Source organism: Eptatretus burgeri, chromosome 11 (assembly GCF_056783735.1).
Source record: "Eptatretus burgeri isolate ZD-2024b chromosome 11, Ebu_testis_v1, whole genome shotgun sequence".
Lineage (NCBI taxonomy): Eukaryota > Metazoa > Chordata > Myxini > Myxiniformes > Myxinidae > Eptatretus > Eptatretus burgeri.
This window is the reverse complement of record NC_140971.1, coordinates 6403186-6422761: the sequence shown is the minus strand read 5'-3', so window position 1 is coordinate 6422761 and position 19576 is coordinate 6403186. Positions and strand designations below refer to the sequence as shown.

Here is a 19576-nt window from a genome sequence, read left to right as displayed (position 1 = left end):
TTGGTAGCATGTAGGAAGAGGGCTCTTTGTCTTGTAGTTTATGGGAAATTGTGATTTTCTGAAATGGTCCAAATATTCAGACGGGTGTATCCTTCAAATGTGAATATTTCATGGACCGCACACAAAAATATGAGGACAACAGGGCTAAATGTGTTACTGAGATCACCATCTTTCATACGAGACCTGTTGTAGCTTTGTGTCAAGCCGGTTGATTAAACTCCTAAAATATAGCCCTTTATCGAGGTTTACCGCTGGCCTATATGCACCACCTTATTTATCAAGTTACATTAATTCTTCATGGCTGTTTGCGTCCTTCAATGTCCTTATAAAAAAAAGCAAGTTTCCTGTTTGGAATGATTTTGAATTTTGTTGACCTGTCGGAGAAAATAAATAAATAAATGACCTCACTCCTCTGTGTGCAATCACCATCGGGACAAATTCAGAACCAAAGTACTGTTAAAACAGGTTTGTTTTTCCGATTAGTGTTCAAAATATAACATTCAACTTGTTCCTCGATCACAAACTGATGTTTGTGGACACACAGACAGACAAGAGTGAACCGATTGCGAAACCCCACTTTTTGCTTCGCGTGCACAGGGTAAAAATGGATCTTACGACCCATGAGGCAAGCTATACAATGATGTTTCAAACACCTTTTGGTATCAGATTTTAAAATCAATTCTATTCAATTCAACGTCGCGTCTATCATGTTTAAAGATTCCATCAGTTTCATCAATCTTATTCTTGAAATTAAACAGATGAGAGTCATCAATGTATGATATGGTTCTCTTTTTCCTCCTCTTTCCCCACGTGCGTGCGCACACCTTCTGGCCCAGTGCGCACTCCTCGCTCTTCCATGAGCCTTCACCTTATATAAAGAATATATATTTATACCTTTTGCAGTCTCTGCACTGTGAACCTCCAGGATGCTCTTCTTTGAAGATCAGACACGACACTAGAAAATCAATTCGTCCGTTAGTTTACCTTTGTGGGCATACGATGAGCCGGAATGAAGATACACAGATGGTCTCCTCTCAGATAGACCCAAGTATTGTACACAATTAACCTGTTCCATATATTTACATACCATTGGTTTTGCTTATTCAATATAAAGCACACCATTATACCTGCTCTCGTATTATACAATCAAATGAACATCTTACCCAACTCAAAAATTATTGGGGTTAAATGAAGAGAAAAATAAACCCACGTAGATTGACCGGCCTTTTCCTTTCTTCAGAACGGCAGGTGAACAGTAATAAGAAAGATGATCATGGTAAAAGGGAGATAGATGTTGAAGAGCTGCATACGTGGACACAGGAAGGTGATCTGCCAACAAGAGCACATGAGTCTTTATACAAAGGTCACGGTATTCACATTCATCTCTTGTCATCAAAGTTGACCCAAACGTTCAGTCCACTGATAATGCTCCTGCTGTTGACCCACTTTCAGATAATGCTGCACTGAATCGTGACCATCATGAGGAACACAATCAAATTGACCTTTGGACAAAGCAGTTTCAGCTAATCTTTGTTCACCGTCCACATCTTGTACGACCATCTGCCAGGGAGCATTTTTGTCTACAGTCTTTCACAAACCGGCTAACCAGGTCAGATGTTCAACGTCAGGCGGTTTTGGTTCGAATTTGTTCAAGATGAAGCGATAACTCACCTACTCTGTGGGAGGGTCTTCAACATACAGCAATGGCCAACGCGTGTGGACACAACACCCAGTTCAACATCTGTCCAAGGGTTGGCACACACATTGCCGTATCGTTCCAAATGTGAAACACCAGAATGAGAGCATGTAGCTGGTTATGGATTCAAACCCAGGCTACATTACTGAGGCAAGTGGACGTACAGAGGACCTCCATGATTCCATGCCAGCTCCTTGCTCACCATCCATATAATTAGAAGGATATTTAGGTCTACACAGTATACTATTTTGAGCGAACATTTATGCTTAATCGTTTTCACACTTCCAAAGATTTAATGTTCAGTGTCAATTTTCCCAACGTCATCAATCTAAAGTTAGACGCTCACACGAGGCGAACGAAACCCTCCGAGAGCAATTTGTAACACTGCAATATTTGCATTCATCTCCGCTACAAAATGTCCGTCCGACGAACAGATAGTGCGATAAACATTTTAACCAGACAGCATGGATAAAGACTGGAACAAAAGGAAGTTTGGTCAAAAAGCGAGCACAATGGTTGACAATTAAAATCCGTACACACCTATTAAAGGAAAAGCTCCAAAACGGGGGCAAATGAAGACAATGGCGAAAACAACAAATCAAAAAGAATACAAAAGAACCACCATTTGTTATACCGTATAAACATTTATTTAACATTCATCCATATCCAAAACGAGTACAAATTATTGTCAGGCATGACAATATAGTCGAAAAATAGAGTCCGGTCATGGTAGGAATTTAACTATGTATATTATGTACAAAAGGCTGGCCAATCGGCACACACAATACTGGAGAAAGCAAATGGACGAGAAACAAATCTCAACAAAGAACAATCAAAATTGCCTTCCATGACTGGTGTTTCGCACAACGCTCGTTAACCCAGGCAGCCGTGCTGTGCGCTCTCGGAGTGGTCTTTTATGGCGACAGCTTTATGTTCATCTTCAAAATAAAACTGAATAGCCATCATGTCACACGATTCCCACTATGCACTGCCACTGAAGCTTTAGGTGCCGTTCCCCAGTCTAAAATGCCCCGATGAGGGAATCTGACAGCGGTGTAACGCGGGACGATTTTGGATTCTGGCCCGTCCCGTGATAACCATCAGAACTTACACAAATGCCAGTCACTGTCGGTTGGCGACGTCCACCGCGATAGCCCCAGGCGTATCGAAACAGAAAATTAAAATTTGGAAGGAGAAGCAGCTGACACAAGAATGGCCTTTCGATAGCATGAGGCCAGAAATCGTGCAAAGCCGACAAAACTCCCTGCGCTTATCCGATAAACCGAGGCTCAAGCCTGCTTAAAGTGCTCCCAAAACACCCAGGGGTGGCTACCAAAGGCATCAGTTTGAGTTTCTTTAAAAATAAATTAGAAGGATTCAGACTTTGGAGGGTTGTGGAGCGGGGAACACAGTCAAACAATGGGGCACTCCAGCAAGCACCATCGGTGACTCCTTACAAACTGGGGTCATCGCAATTAGTCCAGCCATCGTGTGCATAGGATGGCTGCTCCAGGAACCACAAACAAAAAAAGGAAGCTTTATTCGTTTCCAAACTTCCAATAAATAAGAAGAGTATCACAGGCCTCGATCAAACCCCATTTTCAAAGGTCAGTGCTCAATTCAACAACCTCCCACCTCTCGATCGCATGCGCGTGGTTTTGGTTCACCGACGGTGCCGACCGCCTTCGTGCTTCCGTGAGCGCTCGTATGAACGGGACCGCTCCCTCTTTGCCCTACCATTGTCACTGCTTCTCTCCTTATCTCTGTCTCGCCGCTCACATTCATGCTCCCCACTCCCCGGTTTCATTCTTCGCCCACCTGGAGGCGAGCGTGAACGTGAGGCCGAGTGTCGACTCCTGGCATGCCCTCGCTCGCCGACTCCTGGCTCTTCGTACGCTCGTGGCTTGCGCTTGGGAGAAGTGGTGGCTGAGTGGTGGTGGTGGTGGTGGTGGTGGTGGTGATTGGTGTTGGTAGCCATCGATTGTTGCGCTTGTCGGTAATGGTGATGGTGGTGGTGTGGGCGACGGCGCTTGCGCTGCGGTGGAGAATCGGATCGTGACCGTGAACGCGAACTGTAAGACGCGGAGCGGCTATGTTGTTTCTTCTCACTGCAAGAGAGTGGAGGGCAGCAGGTGTGCAAAGGAGGATTGACTTGGTCAGCAAGACGGCAGCAGCAAATGGAAAGTCAACAGCAACATAACAATTGCCTCTCTACAATTAAATGCTTTTTAATTCAAATATTCGTTTTAAATTACAAAACTAACTTACCTTTGATGACAAGTCGATTTTTTATGTTTATTCCAAGCCTGACTTTGTCCTGAATGTGCAAGTGACCTTTCATCAATAGGTAAACCTTGCAAGGCCTTTGAACGTCCAAAGCAGAAAGTAGCCATCGAAGCCATTTTAAAGAACTGCCCACAATGGTGTGGTGGCACAAAGGTACGATTATCGGACACAGAGACAGCCATGGGACGCCACATGCTTGGCGTACTATTAAGGGATAGCGTGTGGGGAATGCAATGCGACATTTCCATCCTGAAAGGCACCGACCGTCACACAGCACAGGGCCAAATCAGCTGCACCTGATCGGGCTGGTACAAAATGGATTCCAACTGAATAAGCCGACACGATGGGGAGGGGCAGGGGGGACCAACGAGATCTATCGAGCGATTGCATCAAAAACAAAAGCCGTGCTTCAATGTACCCTACAATGGCCAATAATTTAATGAAGCTAGGAAACTTTAACACAGTCTTGTGTATATTTACATGGTTGTGGCAGTTTGTGCGCCACATACAACGAACTGGGTTTGGGGGCGTATTTGGGATGTTCTGTTTGACGAGACTCACTGTCTCCGTGGAGAATGGGAACGGCTGTGGGAGCTGGTTCGACCTCCGACCTCTTCCTTTCGTTGCCTGTGGATGTAAAATTTTGGGTGCAATGGTTAGACACCAGAATACAACGGAAGCCTTTCTCCAAAATCGGCACTTGAAGTTAAAAACCCAAATTACTAGCCATTCCTTACCCGTTGTGGGGGGTGACCCGCAAGCTCTTTTCACCTTCTGCATCCTCTTCCAACTTCTTCTTTGCTGCTTTTAAAGCTAGAGCAGATGCCAGGGACGGGCCAGAAGCTCCATCTTTAACCTCCTTTGGGGATGCTGGGGGAAGGAGGCGATGTGAGGGTTTTGGATGTCAATTGCACACAATGTATGACACGAGCTTCGCCAACATGCCCCCTGCCCCTCCACCCCGCCTGCCACACATGCCGCGAGTATCAGTGTGTTGGAGGCGGCAGAAATGCAACAAAACCCTTTCTCACTCCATACATCAATCATTGAGACGAAAGGAAGCGTAGGGATAAGATAGTACGGGGGAGTGACAATCGGGTATAATGCGCCTTGAACACTTACAGGGTTTTGAGCAGGGAGAGAATCCCGCGGGTGTTCCCAAGGCAGGCGTACCGTCCATCAAAACTTCACGTGCCTTCAGCTTGGCCTCTTGCAGTGCCATTCGGCACCTCTCCACCTTGCTCTCCAGCTCATCCACATTTACCTGCTCATTCACAAAACAAAGTTTATTAATTTACATAAAAACACTTGTTTTGGGATTATAGTGAAAATTTGAAGCAGCTAATAATTAACCATTCTCAATTCTAAACGGTTGCACTACTCCCCCCCCCCCCCCATTACAACGACAAAGGGGGTGATGACAGGAGCATTTTACCTTTGGGCGGTTGTACAACCGAAGGATGCATAAACAGATTTCATGGATGCTTTCCTCTGCCGTTCCGAAGACTAGGAACCAGTGCGGCCGGTTGGGAAGTGGGATCTGTTGGTGCACGAGGAAGATTATTTCGTTAAATTCCCTGTTATTTTATACATCCGGTGTACAGGTTAGTGGACAAAAAAAAATGGAAACACCTGGCTCAACGAGGACACCAAGCAACAGCTTACACACAGGTGTGGCCTATGATGTGTTAATCAAGCAAATAGCATGCTTAGGGTCATGTATAAAGAAGCTGCACAGGCCTGGTTGCTTTCAATTATGGCTAGCATGGCTGCAAGAGGAGACCCCACAATGCCCCCATCAACAGAGCATGAGTAGTCACCAAATGATTTGATGAGTATGACACTGATGTTAACCACGTCATGGCCTTGTCAGATAACCATGGTTAACCATGTGTCACCAGATCTGAACCCAAATGAGCATTTATGGAATATTCTGGAACAACGCCCGAGGAAACGTTTTCCGCCTCCATCAAACACGTGCGAGTTGATTGACTTTCTTGTGGAAGAATGGGGCCACATCCCTCCTGCAGAATTCCAGAAATGTTGGCCTCGATGCCACGGTGCATACAGGTCGCACTGGCCACAGGTGGTGGCTCAATGCCCTACTATGTGACTTTACATTGGCTTTCCATTTTTTTGTCCACGACCTGAACATGAGCAATTTAACAAACAATCGTGCAGGTGAATGTACAAGTTTTACTTATAAGCCGGATTTGTTAGAGGGACGATACGAAAGATAGTCTCGGATATGATTGAGGAGAGAAGTCAGTGTGCCATCAATGAGTTTCTCATGTTTGTCAGGAAGAGTTAAGACACATATATGGTTAGGCTACAGCGTACGTTGATAAATTACGTCTCACTACCATAAGCGCACAGCTTGTAATGATAAAACAACTGCCTGAGGGTCGAGGAAATTATAACAATCACAGCCCCAAACAATTCACTTTTGTATCGCCGAGAGGTGACCAAATTCCTGATTTAACCCCAGGGTGGACAGGCTCCATGGTGCAACATCCGTGCTCTCTCAAAAGGATGTACTGGGAATAGAAAGTTGTTGTTCAATCGATGCCTGAGGATGCTCATCATGCAGAGACACCAACATTACTGGAGGAACGACACACAAAGCCAAAATACTGTTTAACGGAGGGACATCATCACAATTTCAGTGACGCATCTCTCTTTGATGGGGCAATCTGTTTAAATAACCGACATGCACGTTCAGCATAAAACAGAGAGAAGAAACGAGCAGCGCAAGCAATGATCCAGGAAGCATCATCCACACGGGGTCAAAACTCCTGACGTTAGCCACGGATATCCGGAGGTTATCGGAACGGAAGAAGTGCACAAGCCCTAAGAAATGACCCGCAACTGAACAACCATATCAAAACAAAGACGAGCTATCCTGGAAACGCGTAGAATTGACGTTGTATATCATTTTCAAAGCAAACAATGAGATGAGTTGAATGTGTAATTGTTTTGAGGGAAATCTCATTAGTGTCTCCGTACCTCGAGCGTGCGTGCGGCAAGGAAGATACAGGCACAAGCGATGGTTTCCGGGCTGAATCGTACAAAGACGTTACTCCTCAAACAATCATTCATGTAGTTCCTAAATGCACGGAGGAAGAGGAAGAAGAGAGGGACACTAATTATTGGGGTCGAGTGCTTCTAAAATCAAGCTTACATTTTTAACCCTCCCCCGATATCATACTGGTTTCATCCTCCAGAACAGAAGTCGCTTATTACAACTTCTTCCCATCCCAATATCAGGACTGTGACCCCTGTCCCTTCCCACACACATTATCCTCTCAATTCAAATGGGACACGACAAAACAAGAACAAGACAATAGAAATCGGAGGGGTGGGGGTGGGGGGCACACAAGCAACATGAAAACCCTTTTTTGACTCTTGGCTACTTTGATTCCTCAAACAAAAGCCATTTGGCCCATTATGTAATACAATTTATCCAAATTGGTCTTTAAAACAATGCATGTAATCCTGCAGGGAAATTTTCCTGCATTCCAGGAAATTTCAATGGCAGGAAATGGTAAAACGTGACATGGTTGGTTGTTTCCTTTATCTCAACTTCAATATGAAGATGGTGTAGAAGATTGCCACAAACAATGCCTACTTCTCCCCCCAAACATTCCCTTCAACGGCAAAAGCATTCTACCACACTACAAGTCATCTTTACCGATGTCCAAGCACTTGATGGTTGTTTCTTAGTTCATTCAGGTCTGCCTGTGTAATGCATTCACCACCACCACCCTTAGGTTAACATGGTGCATGCAGACCCTCGGCAGTTAAGGATTCTACAGTCACCAAAGCGTTGAACCAAAGCTTACAATACAGTCCATGGTCACAAGATAGTCCAAAATTCCAAGCAGCCCATTGGCTAACGACAAAACACCTCCGATGAATAATTAACGAGTGAAGAATGTGTAACAGTCAAGGGAAAGGTTGGTGAAAGGAACACAGAAGTGTTTCCATGAGCATTCAAATGCTCGATGCCACTGGAAAGCAACCTCAACATCATTAACTCGATGAAGGGTTCAGGTAGGAGACTGTGTCATAAGCCCACGAGGAACACCTCTTACATTCAACAAAACCCAGAAGCCATGTGGAGAACACTGTTGGTTTAATGGCCTGAGTCTTCATCCTTGCAAACGATCATTTGTGTTTGAACAATCCTTCCTTTTCGGAGAAACACGGTTATTCATTCACAGCGGCTCAGAGCGGAAGCTCACGACTATCGTTTCTATATTGGTAAAACTGGCATTTGAACAACTATTGAGCCTCACTAGTAAAACGACTCCGTCTGGTCTGGATTTTACTCCCATCGACCCGCACACTGCAAACTTGCCTCAAGCTCACAGTCCGCAGCACAAGTTAAGGGAGGCCTTTGTCTTGTGGTGGATTGAAATTGGGTACTTTTATGGTTCAGGTTTGAAGTAGCCTTTAAAAGTCTCGTTTGTGAAAGTCTCACCTCAATAAAGTGAAATCCTCAGTGCTGTACCCGAACTCGAACTCGAAGAGTTGCCCTTCCGAGTCCAGTCCGAGGCAAGCCGGGTTTGGCTGTCGTCTCGGAAATTTTCATGTCGCACGAAATGAAGTACTGTAAAAGTGGAAATTTTCACGCTCAACGAAGAAGCGCAAATTTAACAACGTGCGTATATATTTGCCTTTTTTTTGGAGAGAGAGAGAGAGAGAGAGAGAGAGAGAGAGAGAGAGAGAGAGAGAGAGAGAGAGAGAGAGAGAGAGAGAGAGAGAGAGAGAGAGAGAGAGAGAGAGAGAGAGAGAGAGAGAGAGAGAGAGAGAGAGAGAGAGAGAGAGAGAGAGAGAGAGAGAGAGAGAGAGAGAGAGAGAGAGAGAGAGAGAGAGAGAGAGAGAGAGAGAGAGAGAGAGAGAGAGAGAGAGAGAGAGAGAGAGAGAGAGAGAGAGAGAGAGAGAGAGAGAGAGAGAGAGAGAGAGAGAGAGAGAGAGAGAGAGAGAGAGAGAGAGAGAGAGAGAGAGAGAGAGAGAGAGAGAGAGAGAGAGAGAGAGAGAGAGAGAGATTACAGCACCAGAGCGCACAAAGAATGTGCATGCTGTACGCAGAGTCACACAGCAGCAAGTAACAAGCAACGCACTTGGCCAGCACGTGTAGTGTAGGGCGACACTGTCCGCAGCTACAGCAATGTACTTGAGCGTCTACAATTCAACTTAAAATATCCTTCGTTATTTGAAGCCCCATTTGAAAAGAAAATCAACTCTACTGTTTCCTATAACAAGCAAGTTTGGTTAAAGCAGGGCTTGATGCACAATCTGCCCGTACCACCAACAAGGAAATATTGAAATCTGGCACGAGCGAAAGCCCCGTACTAGCTCGTGGAGAGACCGACCGACGTCGAGGCCGGAGATTGGAATGAATAAAAATATCCAATGTTCCCAGAGACGATTAATTCACTAATCTCTGCATTCAAAAAGTACTGTCAAGCATATTTATGTGCTTGACTGTACTTTTCCGTCGTAATTTACAATCCCGTTTTCATTGGTTCCGTTTGAGTTACACCAGGTTCATAAACATCAGTTTTGATGCCAGTTTCTCTTCAGTTCTGGTTACATGGCAAGTTATTCGCTCCCTCTGTAAATGTTTGCTGGCGTTTCACACGGTTAACATCGTTGAGATTGTCACGAGTCTTGTGACCGCTCCGTGTAATGAAAAACACGTGAACGTGTCTTCATGTCGCTCAGCGCGAAAAGTTCCACTTCTACAGACTCTGATTTGTAAAATCTGCATGAGCTGCATAATTGCTGTCCTGGATTTATTTTCGCAAGAGCGATTGCATTTGCTCAAGTAAACTGTACGGTGCTTACGTAGGGCCACGTCATCGCTTCGCCGTGATACTTCAGCACGCGTAAATGTGCGCATTCTCTACCTCTGGAGGGAAATTAGTTTGCAAATCAAAAGTAACCATAATATAAATAGCTGACTGCTCATGTGTAATGGAAGTGGAAAAGTGGTGAACGTGACCAAGATACAAACAACTTCAAAAAAAAATGAAATTTTCAAACTCATCCAATCCCGGGAATTTTTTTTTTTTTTAAACAACAAAAAAAATTTTTTCAAAGGGAATAAATTAATAAATAATGAAAAAAATTTAACCACCGAACTGGATCCAAACTGAGTTTTTGCTTCAGTCCCAGCACCGTCCTGAGATGAAAATCACCACAATCCACATGCAGCGAACCTTTCAAAAACTAAAGATTTTCGCATTTAAGGTTGACTGACGTCTGAAAAAGAAAATGACTTTTGTACTGTCGCATTTGTATTTTACAGTCTGATTAAAAAAATAATGATAATAAAAATAAAAATACACAGCAACGGAACAAATTTCCTCTTATATCCCCCTCCCATCCCCTTCCCAAATAAATTCGTAGTCGCTCGCTGGATCTTGCATGGCAGACGAAAGGCGACCAGCAGGAAACACCACACTCTGTAAGAAAGGCTGTGACAGGGTCAGTGCAAAGGGCGCCCCCCCTCCCCAAACTTTCAAACTCAGCCAACCCATCTTCCCAGCACCACTCCCCCTACCCATTCTAGCTCAACACCCTCCCCATTAAAAACTAAAATCTTCCCCAAAAATGTTAAAACTCCCTCTGACATTTGCCTTTTGCTAACCAAGCTAATTTCTACCCCAGGACTCCATCTCATCCCAAAGCGAGAATAGAAATTTAATATCAATTAACATTTCGATTCCTAAGATTAATCATCCCCAACAATGAAGTATAAAAAATTTATCTCGTCACCTTACAAAGCATCTCCCGAAATAAAACCTCCACCACAAACATCCATCCACCCCCCCCCCCCAACTACCACCTCTCAAGCAATTATTAATCCCAAACTTGTATCTTTTCATCTCCCTCAAGCTAACAAGCTCATAAAAGACCTCGAGGCTCTACAACTTCCAAAAAAAATATTTCAATAACGAGCAAGTCATCCCCCAGAAATGATGACCATCATGTAACACCATCCCTCAAAAGAAAACCTCCCAATTCCCACGGCAGTGATGTCACGGTCACGTCACCACCTCATTGGGCAGCCGCCAGCCACTTCATCAGGAGCGGAGAGGGCGGCAGCCAAACGGCAGCTCCCCAAGCTGTCACGTGCTGGCCGCCCGACGGTGGCAGGCCACGCAGGGCAGAGCTCAGAGTCTGCCTAGGGGACTTACTCGCTCGCTAGCCCTTCAGGCCGAGACCCAAGGAGGAGACAAAGAAACGAAGTCAAAAAAGGGATTTCGTGAGGCAAACGACGAACATGCAGTGCACAAAAGGACGACGTTTTGAACCACAGACGATCATTAATCAACGCGGTAACAACTCAACTATACGTGTGTGTACAAAATACAACGGAAATACATAAACTGATGATCAAAGACAAAACAGAAACAGGCTATACAGGAATTGCTAATTGCTGATAATCCTGACTCCCATTTAGCCCCCATCATGCTACCAATGAAAACACAAAACACAAAGACAGATTTAAACTGGACAGGTTTCAGTCCCAACTGTGCCCTGTTTGAGTGTTGAACTCTCCCTGCCGTTGGACGGGGAAATACGAGCAACAAACCAAGCTTACCAGGCGGTTTGAACTAATGGTCGGTTCTTCTCACATTCAAGCATTTGAAGGTACATGAAGATGATCTGCGGAGACACGCACGCCATGCTGGGTTAGATGGTACGGCAGGCGCCAAATCATTTTAAGCAATGTCTGTAAGATCATTTCAGCAAGCCACCTTATGAGGGTGCTTGACGTGCACACAAAAGCCCAGCTCCTTGAGCACACGCCTCTCCGCCTTGATCAATTGGTTCTTGGTGTTGATGTAATTTTGATCCAATACCAGGGGACTCGGTGGCCTGAAAATAATTACAACAGTGGGAAAGGGGAGAGTCACAATTCACATGCAATGAGACTTAACGGGAAGGGTTTGTGGAATAGGGGGTTTTGAGGGTATTAAAACAATTAAAAGGCAAATGAATGGAAGGAGGCACAATGTGGGAAAGACCCAAAGCACAGGCAAACGTTAGGGTGGCAAAGGTTATCGGATAACAGGAAAGGTGCAAAGAAAGGGGACGAACAACTCCTGACATTTTGACGTGCAACAACAACAAAATAAATGGAGTGAAGGTGTGAAAATAAATGGCAAAACAAAGTGGAGCAAGCAACGTAAGGTGTTGAAGAATGGGTTTGGGAAGTAATGGGTACGACACTTGGATGTATATTCAAGAGAGACAAATTACGAAGAGCACACAGAGAATGGAGACAGGAGTGAGTGCGTGAATGAGTGAGTGAGTGAGTGAGTGAGAGACGTAGGAGCTTTGTACGAGTTTACTACCACCATACATGTTGAACTTTGATCATTATGTAGTTTCAGCACCTTGAATCTATTGGCAAAATATGCTATATAAATACAAATAATAATAATTATGATTTTAGTACTCGCCCTGGAGTTTGTGGAAGTTAAGATGTCGCAGTGCAAGATTAAGAGGAAATAATAATAATAATAATAATAATAATAATAATAATAACAATAGTAACAACATGCTGTGGAATTAATTTTTTAATCAATACAACGAACATCTAACTGATTTTAACATAGACTAACGAGACCAACCAAAAACACCACCACCTCTGACATGATAAACACAGAACGAATGATTCTTCTTGTGCACCACAAACGACCAACACTTTTGCTGAGAAGAAACCTTACCATCAGAACCAGCAAATAAGACTGCAGCTCACTCTGGAGCCAAGAAAACAACACGACGTCACGGTGTATTGGCAAAGCCACAGTAAGAGAAAGAATTTGGGATTTGGATTGAATGCCAGCACCAAATGGCTTACTCTTTTCAAAAGGTAGTGTAATATCTGTAAACCCAAAAGTACAAGAAAGCAGATTGATGCCCCCCCCCCCCCTCACCGAAGGGCAATGTGTCGATTGATGCAACACAGACTGCAAAACAGGATATGTTGAAACTATATTTGAGCCTGGAATGGAATCAAAACTAGATAGGTATTAATCCTGGAGTATGTTTTAACTTAAGGTGATGATGCAACCCCCGAGATATCCTGACAAAAAAAAAATAAACAACTGGAAGGGCACTCGGGTAGAGCGCATACCTCTGCCCCGCAATGCCTGATCCACGAGAACATATCGGGCCCAATACATTTTTGAAATATCATGCTATACAGTACTATATAGTTTTTGGCCCTATCTTTCAATGGTGAAGAATCACTTGAATAATTAAATAATTCTCGTATCCAGATCATCACCAAAATCTAATCAATTGGTCGTGATCTCATACCCAACGTGTCCACCAAGTTTCATCTGTCCACACCTTTTTGAGACATCGTGCCATGTATAATTTTTGGCCCCATCTCTCAATGGTGAAGAATCACTTTAAAAACTCTAATAGTCGAATCTGGATCTTCACCAAAATGTAGTCAGTTTGTCCTTGTCACAACAACCAACCTGCCCACCAAATTTCGTCCAGATCCGTCCACAACTTTTTGAGATATCCTGCACACAGACAGACAAACAAACAAGAAGACGACGTCGGGCAGAGCATGACACTTGCAAAATCCATCCCCCCTCTCCAAAGGTTGCCGTGGATACATCAAATTGTCCATTTCATTGAGATTAAAATTGACAATCTTAATCAAAGCATAGGTCAATTGGGTGAAAAATGGTCATCTTTCAGATTGAAATTGATGATTTTAGAAGTTTGACCTTGAGTTGACCATTTGACCTCAAAAATAGTTCCTTTCCCAATTCAGTGATGAACTATGCAAATCCTGTTCAACTTTCAAGTTAATAGGATGTAAATTCCCACTCTCTCTTCAATCCTACTCTTCCAGACAGGTCTTGAAAACAGCTGTTTACCATCTCTTATCTTCCCCCATCCAAAACAACGATATCTTCGACCCCCACGAATCCACCCCAAACCCACCTCCTTCAAATTCCCTGCTTTCCTTGCTGAAAATCCCTGTCGTGTGAGGACCTGAAAATCCCTGTCGTGTGAGGACCTGAAAATCCCTGTCGTGTGAGGACCTGAAAATCCCTGAAGTGTCCATCTTGTTAACCCTGTGTACTGCGTCCCATCCCTCTCCCTTTCACATCTCATGTCTCCGTTCCCCACTGTTTCGTCCTTGCCTCTCCCACCACTCGTTTACGTTCTGTGGGTGAGCTCTCGTACAAGGCTCGATAGAGCACACACACAAAAAAAAAAAAAAAATCAATCTTTGAAGTTTGACCTAGAGTTGATATTTGACCTACCCGGGCCTCCGCGTGGGACGAATCCCGGCGACGTGACCCCGGGCCTCCGCGTGGGACGAATCCCGGCGACGTGACCCCGGGCCTCCGCGTGGGACGAATCCCGGCGACGTGACCACGGCCCTCCGCGTGGGACGAATCCCGGCGACGGGACCACGGCCCTCCGCGTGGGACGAATCCCGGCGACGGGACCACGGCCCTCCGCGTGGGACGAATCCCGGCGACGGGACCACGGCCCTCCGCGTGGGACGAATCCCGGCGACGGGACCACGGCCCTCCGCGTGGGACGAATCCCGGCGACGGGACCACGGCCCTCCGCGTGGGACGAATCCCGGCGACGGGACCACGGCCCTCCGCGTGGGACGAATCCCGGCGACGGGACCACGGCCCTCCGCGTGGGACGAATCCCGGCGACGGGACCACGGCCCTCCGCGTGGGACGAATCCCGGCGACGGGACCACGGCCCTCCGCGTGGGACGAATCCCGGCGACGGGACCACGGCCCTCCGCGTGGGACGAATCCCGGCGACGGGACCACGGCCCTCCGCGTGGGACGAATCCCGGCGACGGGACCACGGCCCTCCGCGTGGGACGAATCCCGGCGACGGGATCCCGGCCCTCCAAGTGGGATGCTAGTATAAAAATTTACACCTCTGTAAATTGAATATCAGTCAAACCTGAAAAAAAACCCCCAAAATAAACAACGTTTGTTCGTGATTTCTTGAATCACTGTGAATAGCTTTCGACAAATAGCAAATGAAGCATCAACAAGGAGAAATACGTAAAATGTCATAACCCCCGTGGTTTTAGTAATTTTGCTGCTTGGAGTTAAAGGGCAAGCCCATATTTATGTTCAACTAAAATGGCTGCCATTCTATCAATTGGTCAACTTTCATCAGATCGCAAAATAAAGTGAGGTGCACATGTCTGCAATCATGGACTGTGCGTGTGCCAAATTTGAACAAAATCAGACCATGCATGTCTGAGAAATGGTTGGGGACACGTTTAAGTAACAAAATGGTTGCCCAGTCGGCCATCTCAGATCTGATCTCAAAAAAATAAAAAAAATAAAGTGCATATGTCAGCCATCATTCATTGTCTTTGTGCCAAGTCTGAACAAAATCGGTCCATACACATCACAGGTTTGACTGCGGACGGACGAGACCCAATCCATAAGTCCCCGTTTTAGGCTAAGTCCAACGGGGTGAATAAAGGATAGAGCCACAGAGACATTAATTACTGTGAAATTAGTGCTGAGGTGCATTTGCTTCTCGATGGTGAACAGTAAACCCTGGTTTAGGTTTGGTTTGCGTCGTTTTGGCTTTACACAATTTTCTGGATACCGTTTTGCTTTATTGAGGCTGTTCGTATACCACAGTTTTGCTCCGACACAGCATACCAGCAAGCTGGCACTCATTTTACCGACCTCGGTAGAATGACAGGCAGAGTTAACCCCACCTGGTATTAATCCAACAGTTGAGCAGGATTTGAACTCAGGACCCGAGGATCCCAAGCCCACCACTCGAACCATTAAGCCAACACCAGGCGTGTGCTGAGGAGGTTACACACTTTTGACACAACCTTGATATAAACTGAGTGAGTTTGTCCACCATTTTCCTTCCAAACCATTGAAATAATTCCAGGGACACCAAAATAATTTTGTTGTGGAATGGTGTTCCACACTTCTTCCAAAGATCATCCAAGTTGCTCAGATTCCTTTTTTTGTACAAATACAGGAAAACTTCTACGATCATGGGTATTAATACCCGATGTTCTACTATCGTGGGTTTCTACCAAGTGCGGTCAACCAATTATGCTCCAATTCCATTATCGCGCGATTTAATTTCAACCAATCGCAGTTTTTGAGCTGAGAAGAGCCATCGTTTGCACCCCATGTGCGAGCGATTACCTTCCATTACGAGCCTTGTGGTGTTTCTCGTGCAACGTTTTTAATGAGCCCAAATGTAAAGGGATGGACAAAGTTAGTTGTACCAAAAGGCAGAGAAAGGTTATGACATGGGGTGAAAATAGAGATTTGTTACAATGGTTGGCTCGAGGAGAAAATGCGGCATTTGTACGGGCCATTACGGGGTCGATGATTGTCGATAGAATCTCCCCCATTGTACTCCTCTTCTTTCATTCATTCATTCTTTCATTGCAAGCCCCGCCATGTTACAGACCGCTTCAGGCCTGCTGCTGGTGGTGACCCCGCCGTGTTCCAGTCCGCTTCAGGCCTGCTGCCGGTGGTGATCCTGCCGTGTTGCAGTCTGCTTCAGGCCTGCTGCCGGTTGTGACCCCGCCGTGTTGCAGTCCGCTTCAGGCCTGCGGCCGGTGGTGACCCCACAGTGTTGCAGTCCGCTTCAGGCCTGCGGCCGGTGGTGACCCCACAGTGTTGCAGTCCGCTTCAGGCCTGCGGCCGGTGGTGACCCCGCCGTGTTGCAGTCCGCTTCAGGCCTACGGCCGGTGGTGACCCCGCCGTGTTGCAGTCCGCTTCAGGCCTGCTGCCGGTGGTGACCCCGCCGTGTTGCAGTCCGCTTCAGGCCTGCTGCCGGTGGTGACCCCGCCGTGTTGCAGTCCGCTTCAGGCCTGCTGCCGGTGGTGACCCCGCCGTGTTGCAGTCCGCTTCAGGCCTGCTGCCGGTGGTGACCCCGCAGTGTTGCGGTCGCTTCAGGCCTGCTGCCGGTGGTGACCCCGCAGTGTTGCGGTCGCTTCAGGCCTGCTGCCGGTGGTGACCCCGCAGTGTTGCGGTCGCTTCAGGCCTGCTGCCGGTGGTGACCCCGCAGTGTTGCAGTCCGCTTCAGGCCTGCTGCCGGTGGTGACCCCGCAGTGTTGCGGTCCGCTTCAGGCCTGCTGCCGGTGGTGACCCCGCCGTGTTACAGTCCGCTTCAGGCCTGTTGTCAGTGCCGGCACCCACGAGCAGGCGGCGGTGGCGCCACCACCTACACAATACCAAAAACCTGACAGGGATGACATCCCTGACGTCGAGTTTTATCCCCACCACCTAGAGTGACAATCTTCTTCAGATGGGTCCTCTGAAGAGACAACCTCACCTTGTGTGCACAGCATGCAGAACCATTTGGACACTGGGACTAACTTCCACAATTGTGGTGGGGAGAGGAAAGGCTAAACTACCTGCTTGGTGGGTGCAGACCTCTTCGGGGAAGCAGTGGCAGCGAGATTGATCTTGAAGATTTTATTTCCACTGTTTCCTAACCACGAAGGGAATCTGCTTCTTGTTATGCCAAGACATATCCCAGAGATGTGCAGCAGGATCCTTATTGTGTCATTATCTCCTTCAAATGGCACCTCAGATACGGAAGCCGAGTTTTCTCGCCCTTTGATCTGGAAAGAGCCACCAGGGCCTTCACTCAATCAGGATGAACTTGGAATCTGACTGCTCTTAATGAAGAGATCTATGACTCACTTCACACCAAGCATCTGTTCAAATAGGGCACTCCCAGTATGAAACCTTTTTGCTCCATACCTGAAGATTGCGACAAGTTTTTTTTGCCAAATCCCGTCCCTCCTTTGAACTAGAATATCGCAGCGGGTCGGAACTGTCACCATCCTTTTCACTCCAAGTTATTCAAAGTGGATGACGAAAGGCGGCGGTTTTCATCAGTTTTGGCTAAAGCCCGCTTGCGCCTCACCGCACACAAGGGAAGTCTGCAATCCCTATGCATAGTGGCTCAGGTCACCTGAAGACAAGGAGCTCAATGCTCCTCTGTTAAAGGGAGTGCACGACCGACAGAGGTCCCAACAGAAGAGGATGGCGTACCACACAGATCGAGAACACAGTCTCCCCCCATCTCCATGTGAATGGTTTGAGCAAATTGACAGAGCAAGTCTTTGCTCAACCTGCCAATGCATCAGCCACTGTTTTTTGGGGACCATTTGTTGGCTGCCATTGACAAAGAACTAAAGCATGAAAGACGTGCGTGAGAAACCGTTGTCAAGTTCTGTCCTCAGCTGGCCAAACAAAGCAGAGGTGGACCATCAAACAGGCGGTGATGTCTCCTACCCCCCCTCCCCCAAGCAGGCAGTGGTTCATCTGTCAACACAGATGACCCTCTGCCCTGATGGTCACAGCAGTACACCTTTCTGGTATTTTTGTTTTTCTTTTCCTCCCAGCTAAACTCGCAGTGGCATTTCAAGACACCTGGCTGGAGGAGTCAGAAGCGGTCCTCCGCCCATCGGTGAGTCTACCAGGAGTTTGGGGAGGTCGGACCTGCAGGAAGGCACCTCCACACTTTCCATCGTAGATCCAATCCTGGGGGATTGGATCCTGATATACCACCCCTACGCTTTTGGCCTCAAGCCTGCTGCTGAGTCTTCACTAGAATGGTGCAGGTCGTGGCAGCGACACTCCAACAAGGCATCATCATTTGTTGCTACTTCGACAACTAGCTGCACGTGGTCGGGTCAGAGCAATTCCTCAGAGACCACTTACAGATTACTATCACACTGGTCAAATCTCCCAGCCCCCATCAATTGAGAGAAATCCAGTTTGACTCCTTCTCAATTCCCCTTTCCTCGGGGCAGGGCAAGACATTCCAGGTCAGTTGGTGCGTCCATTCTCCTCCCCCCCCCCCCCCCGTCAGAAAGAACATAAAATCGAGGTATCTCGACTAATCTCTCTGAAGATGGCTCGAGCAAAGGTCTGGCTCGAAGTCCAATCCCTCCGATACTGGATTGGCATCTCCACATGCGGTGAAATGGCAGTGTTGATGGAGGCGGCCAACTGTACGGTCGTGGCGAATATCAACAAACAGGGAGGGGGGCTCACAACTCCTCCTTCTCCTACACCTCCTCATCCTCCTACCTTTGTCATCTGGCAATGATAATCTGGGAATGGATCCGACAGCAAGGGATGGATCTTTCTGCAACATATATTCCAGGTATCTGTCAGTAAGAAAGCTTACTGGCAGATTTTCTGTCAAGAGGGCAGTACCTTCCCTCGGAGTGGACACTCAATTGACAGGTCGTAAAGATGATCTTCAAGGGTTTCTGGTCTCCACAAATTAATTTGGGTGCACCGAAGCTCTGCCATCACCTTCCGGTGAACTGTTCTCATACAAGATCTGGGGGCTTGGGTAATCGATGAATTTCCTACCTCTTAGACACCCATGGCTCAAGAAGCTTCTGCGCCTCCTCGTTGGATTACAGACAAGACCTATCCCAACCCTGCTGGTTGCTCTCACTGCAACCTTGAGAAAATACATACCGATAGCTGGTGTCATGGGTACAGCCCAATAAATCACCCAATGATGCAACAGCGATGCATA

General features: G+C 46.7%; 2 protein-coding genes across 6 annotated transcripts in view; both read right to left on the bottom strand.

Moving 5' to 3' along the window:
• The window catches only part of LOC147016398 (ATP-dependent chromatin remodeler CHD5-like), a 98174-nt gene extending 96845 nt beyond the window's left edge, over window positions 1-1329 (bottom strand). The window contains exon 1 of the mRNA XM_085845004.1: window positions 1211-1329. The gene's annotated coding sequence lies outside the window, so the exon portion shown is untranslated. The remainder of the gene's footprint in view (window positions 1-1210) is intronic.
• Window positions 1330-2320: 991 nt separating this feature from the next.
• Window positions 2321-19576, bottom strand: part of LOC147016397 (cyclin-L1-like) — a 48152-nt gene continuing 30896 nt past the window's right edge. For 3 of the 5 annotated variants that reach the window (XM_085845015.1, XM_085845017.1, XM_085845019.1), the window contains 9 exons: window positions 11755-11875; window positions 11598-11662; window positions 6989-7088; window positions 5418-5522; window positions 5105-5246; window positions 4720-4852; window positions 4544-4609; window positions 3965-4231; window positions 2321-3804 (listed from right to left, as the gene is read on the bottom strand). In XM_085845015.1, the coding sequence (XP_085701141.1) occupies window positions 3360-3804; window positions 3965-4231; window positions 4544-4609; window positions 4720-4852; window positions 5105-5246; window positions 5418-5522; window positions 6989-7088; window positions 11598-11662; window positions 11755-11875 (1444 nt within the window). In that variant the 3' untranslated portion in view covers window positions 2321-3359. Of the gene's footprint in view, window positions 3805-3964; window positions 4232-4543; window positions 4610-4719; window positions 4853-5104; window positions 5247-5417; window positions 5523-6988; window positions 7089-11049; window positions 11204-11597; window positions 11663-11754; window positions 11876-19576 lie in introns of those variants that run through there. The other 2 variants (XM_085845020.1, XM_085845016.1) reach the window with 2 other exon arrangements.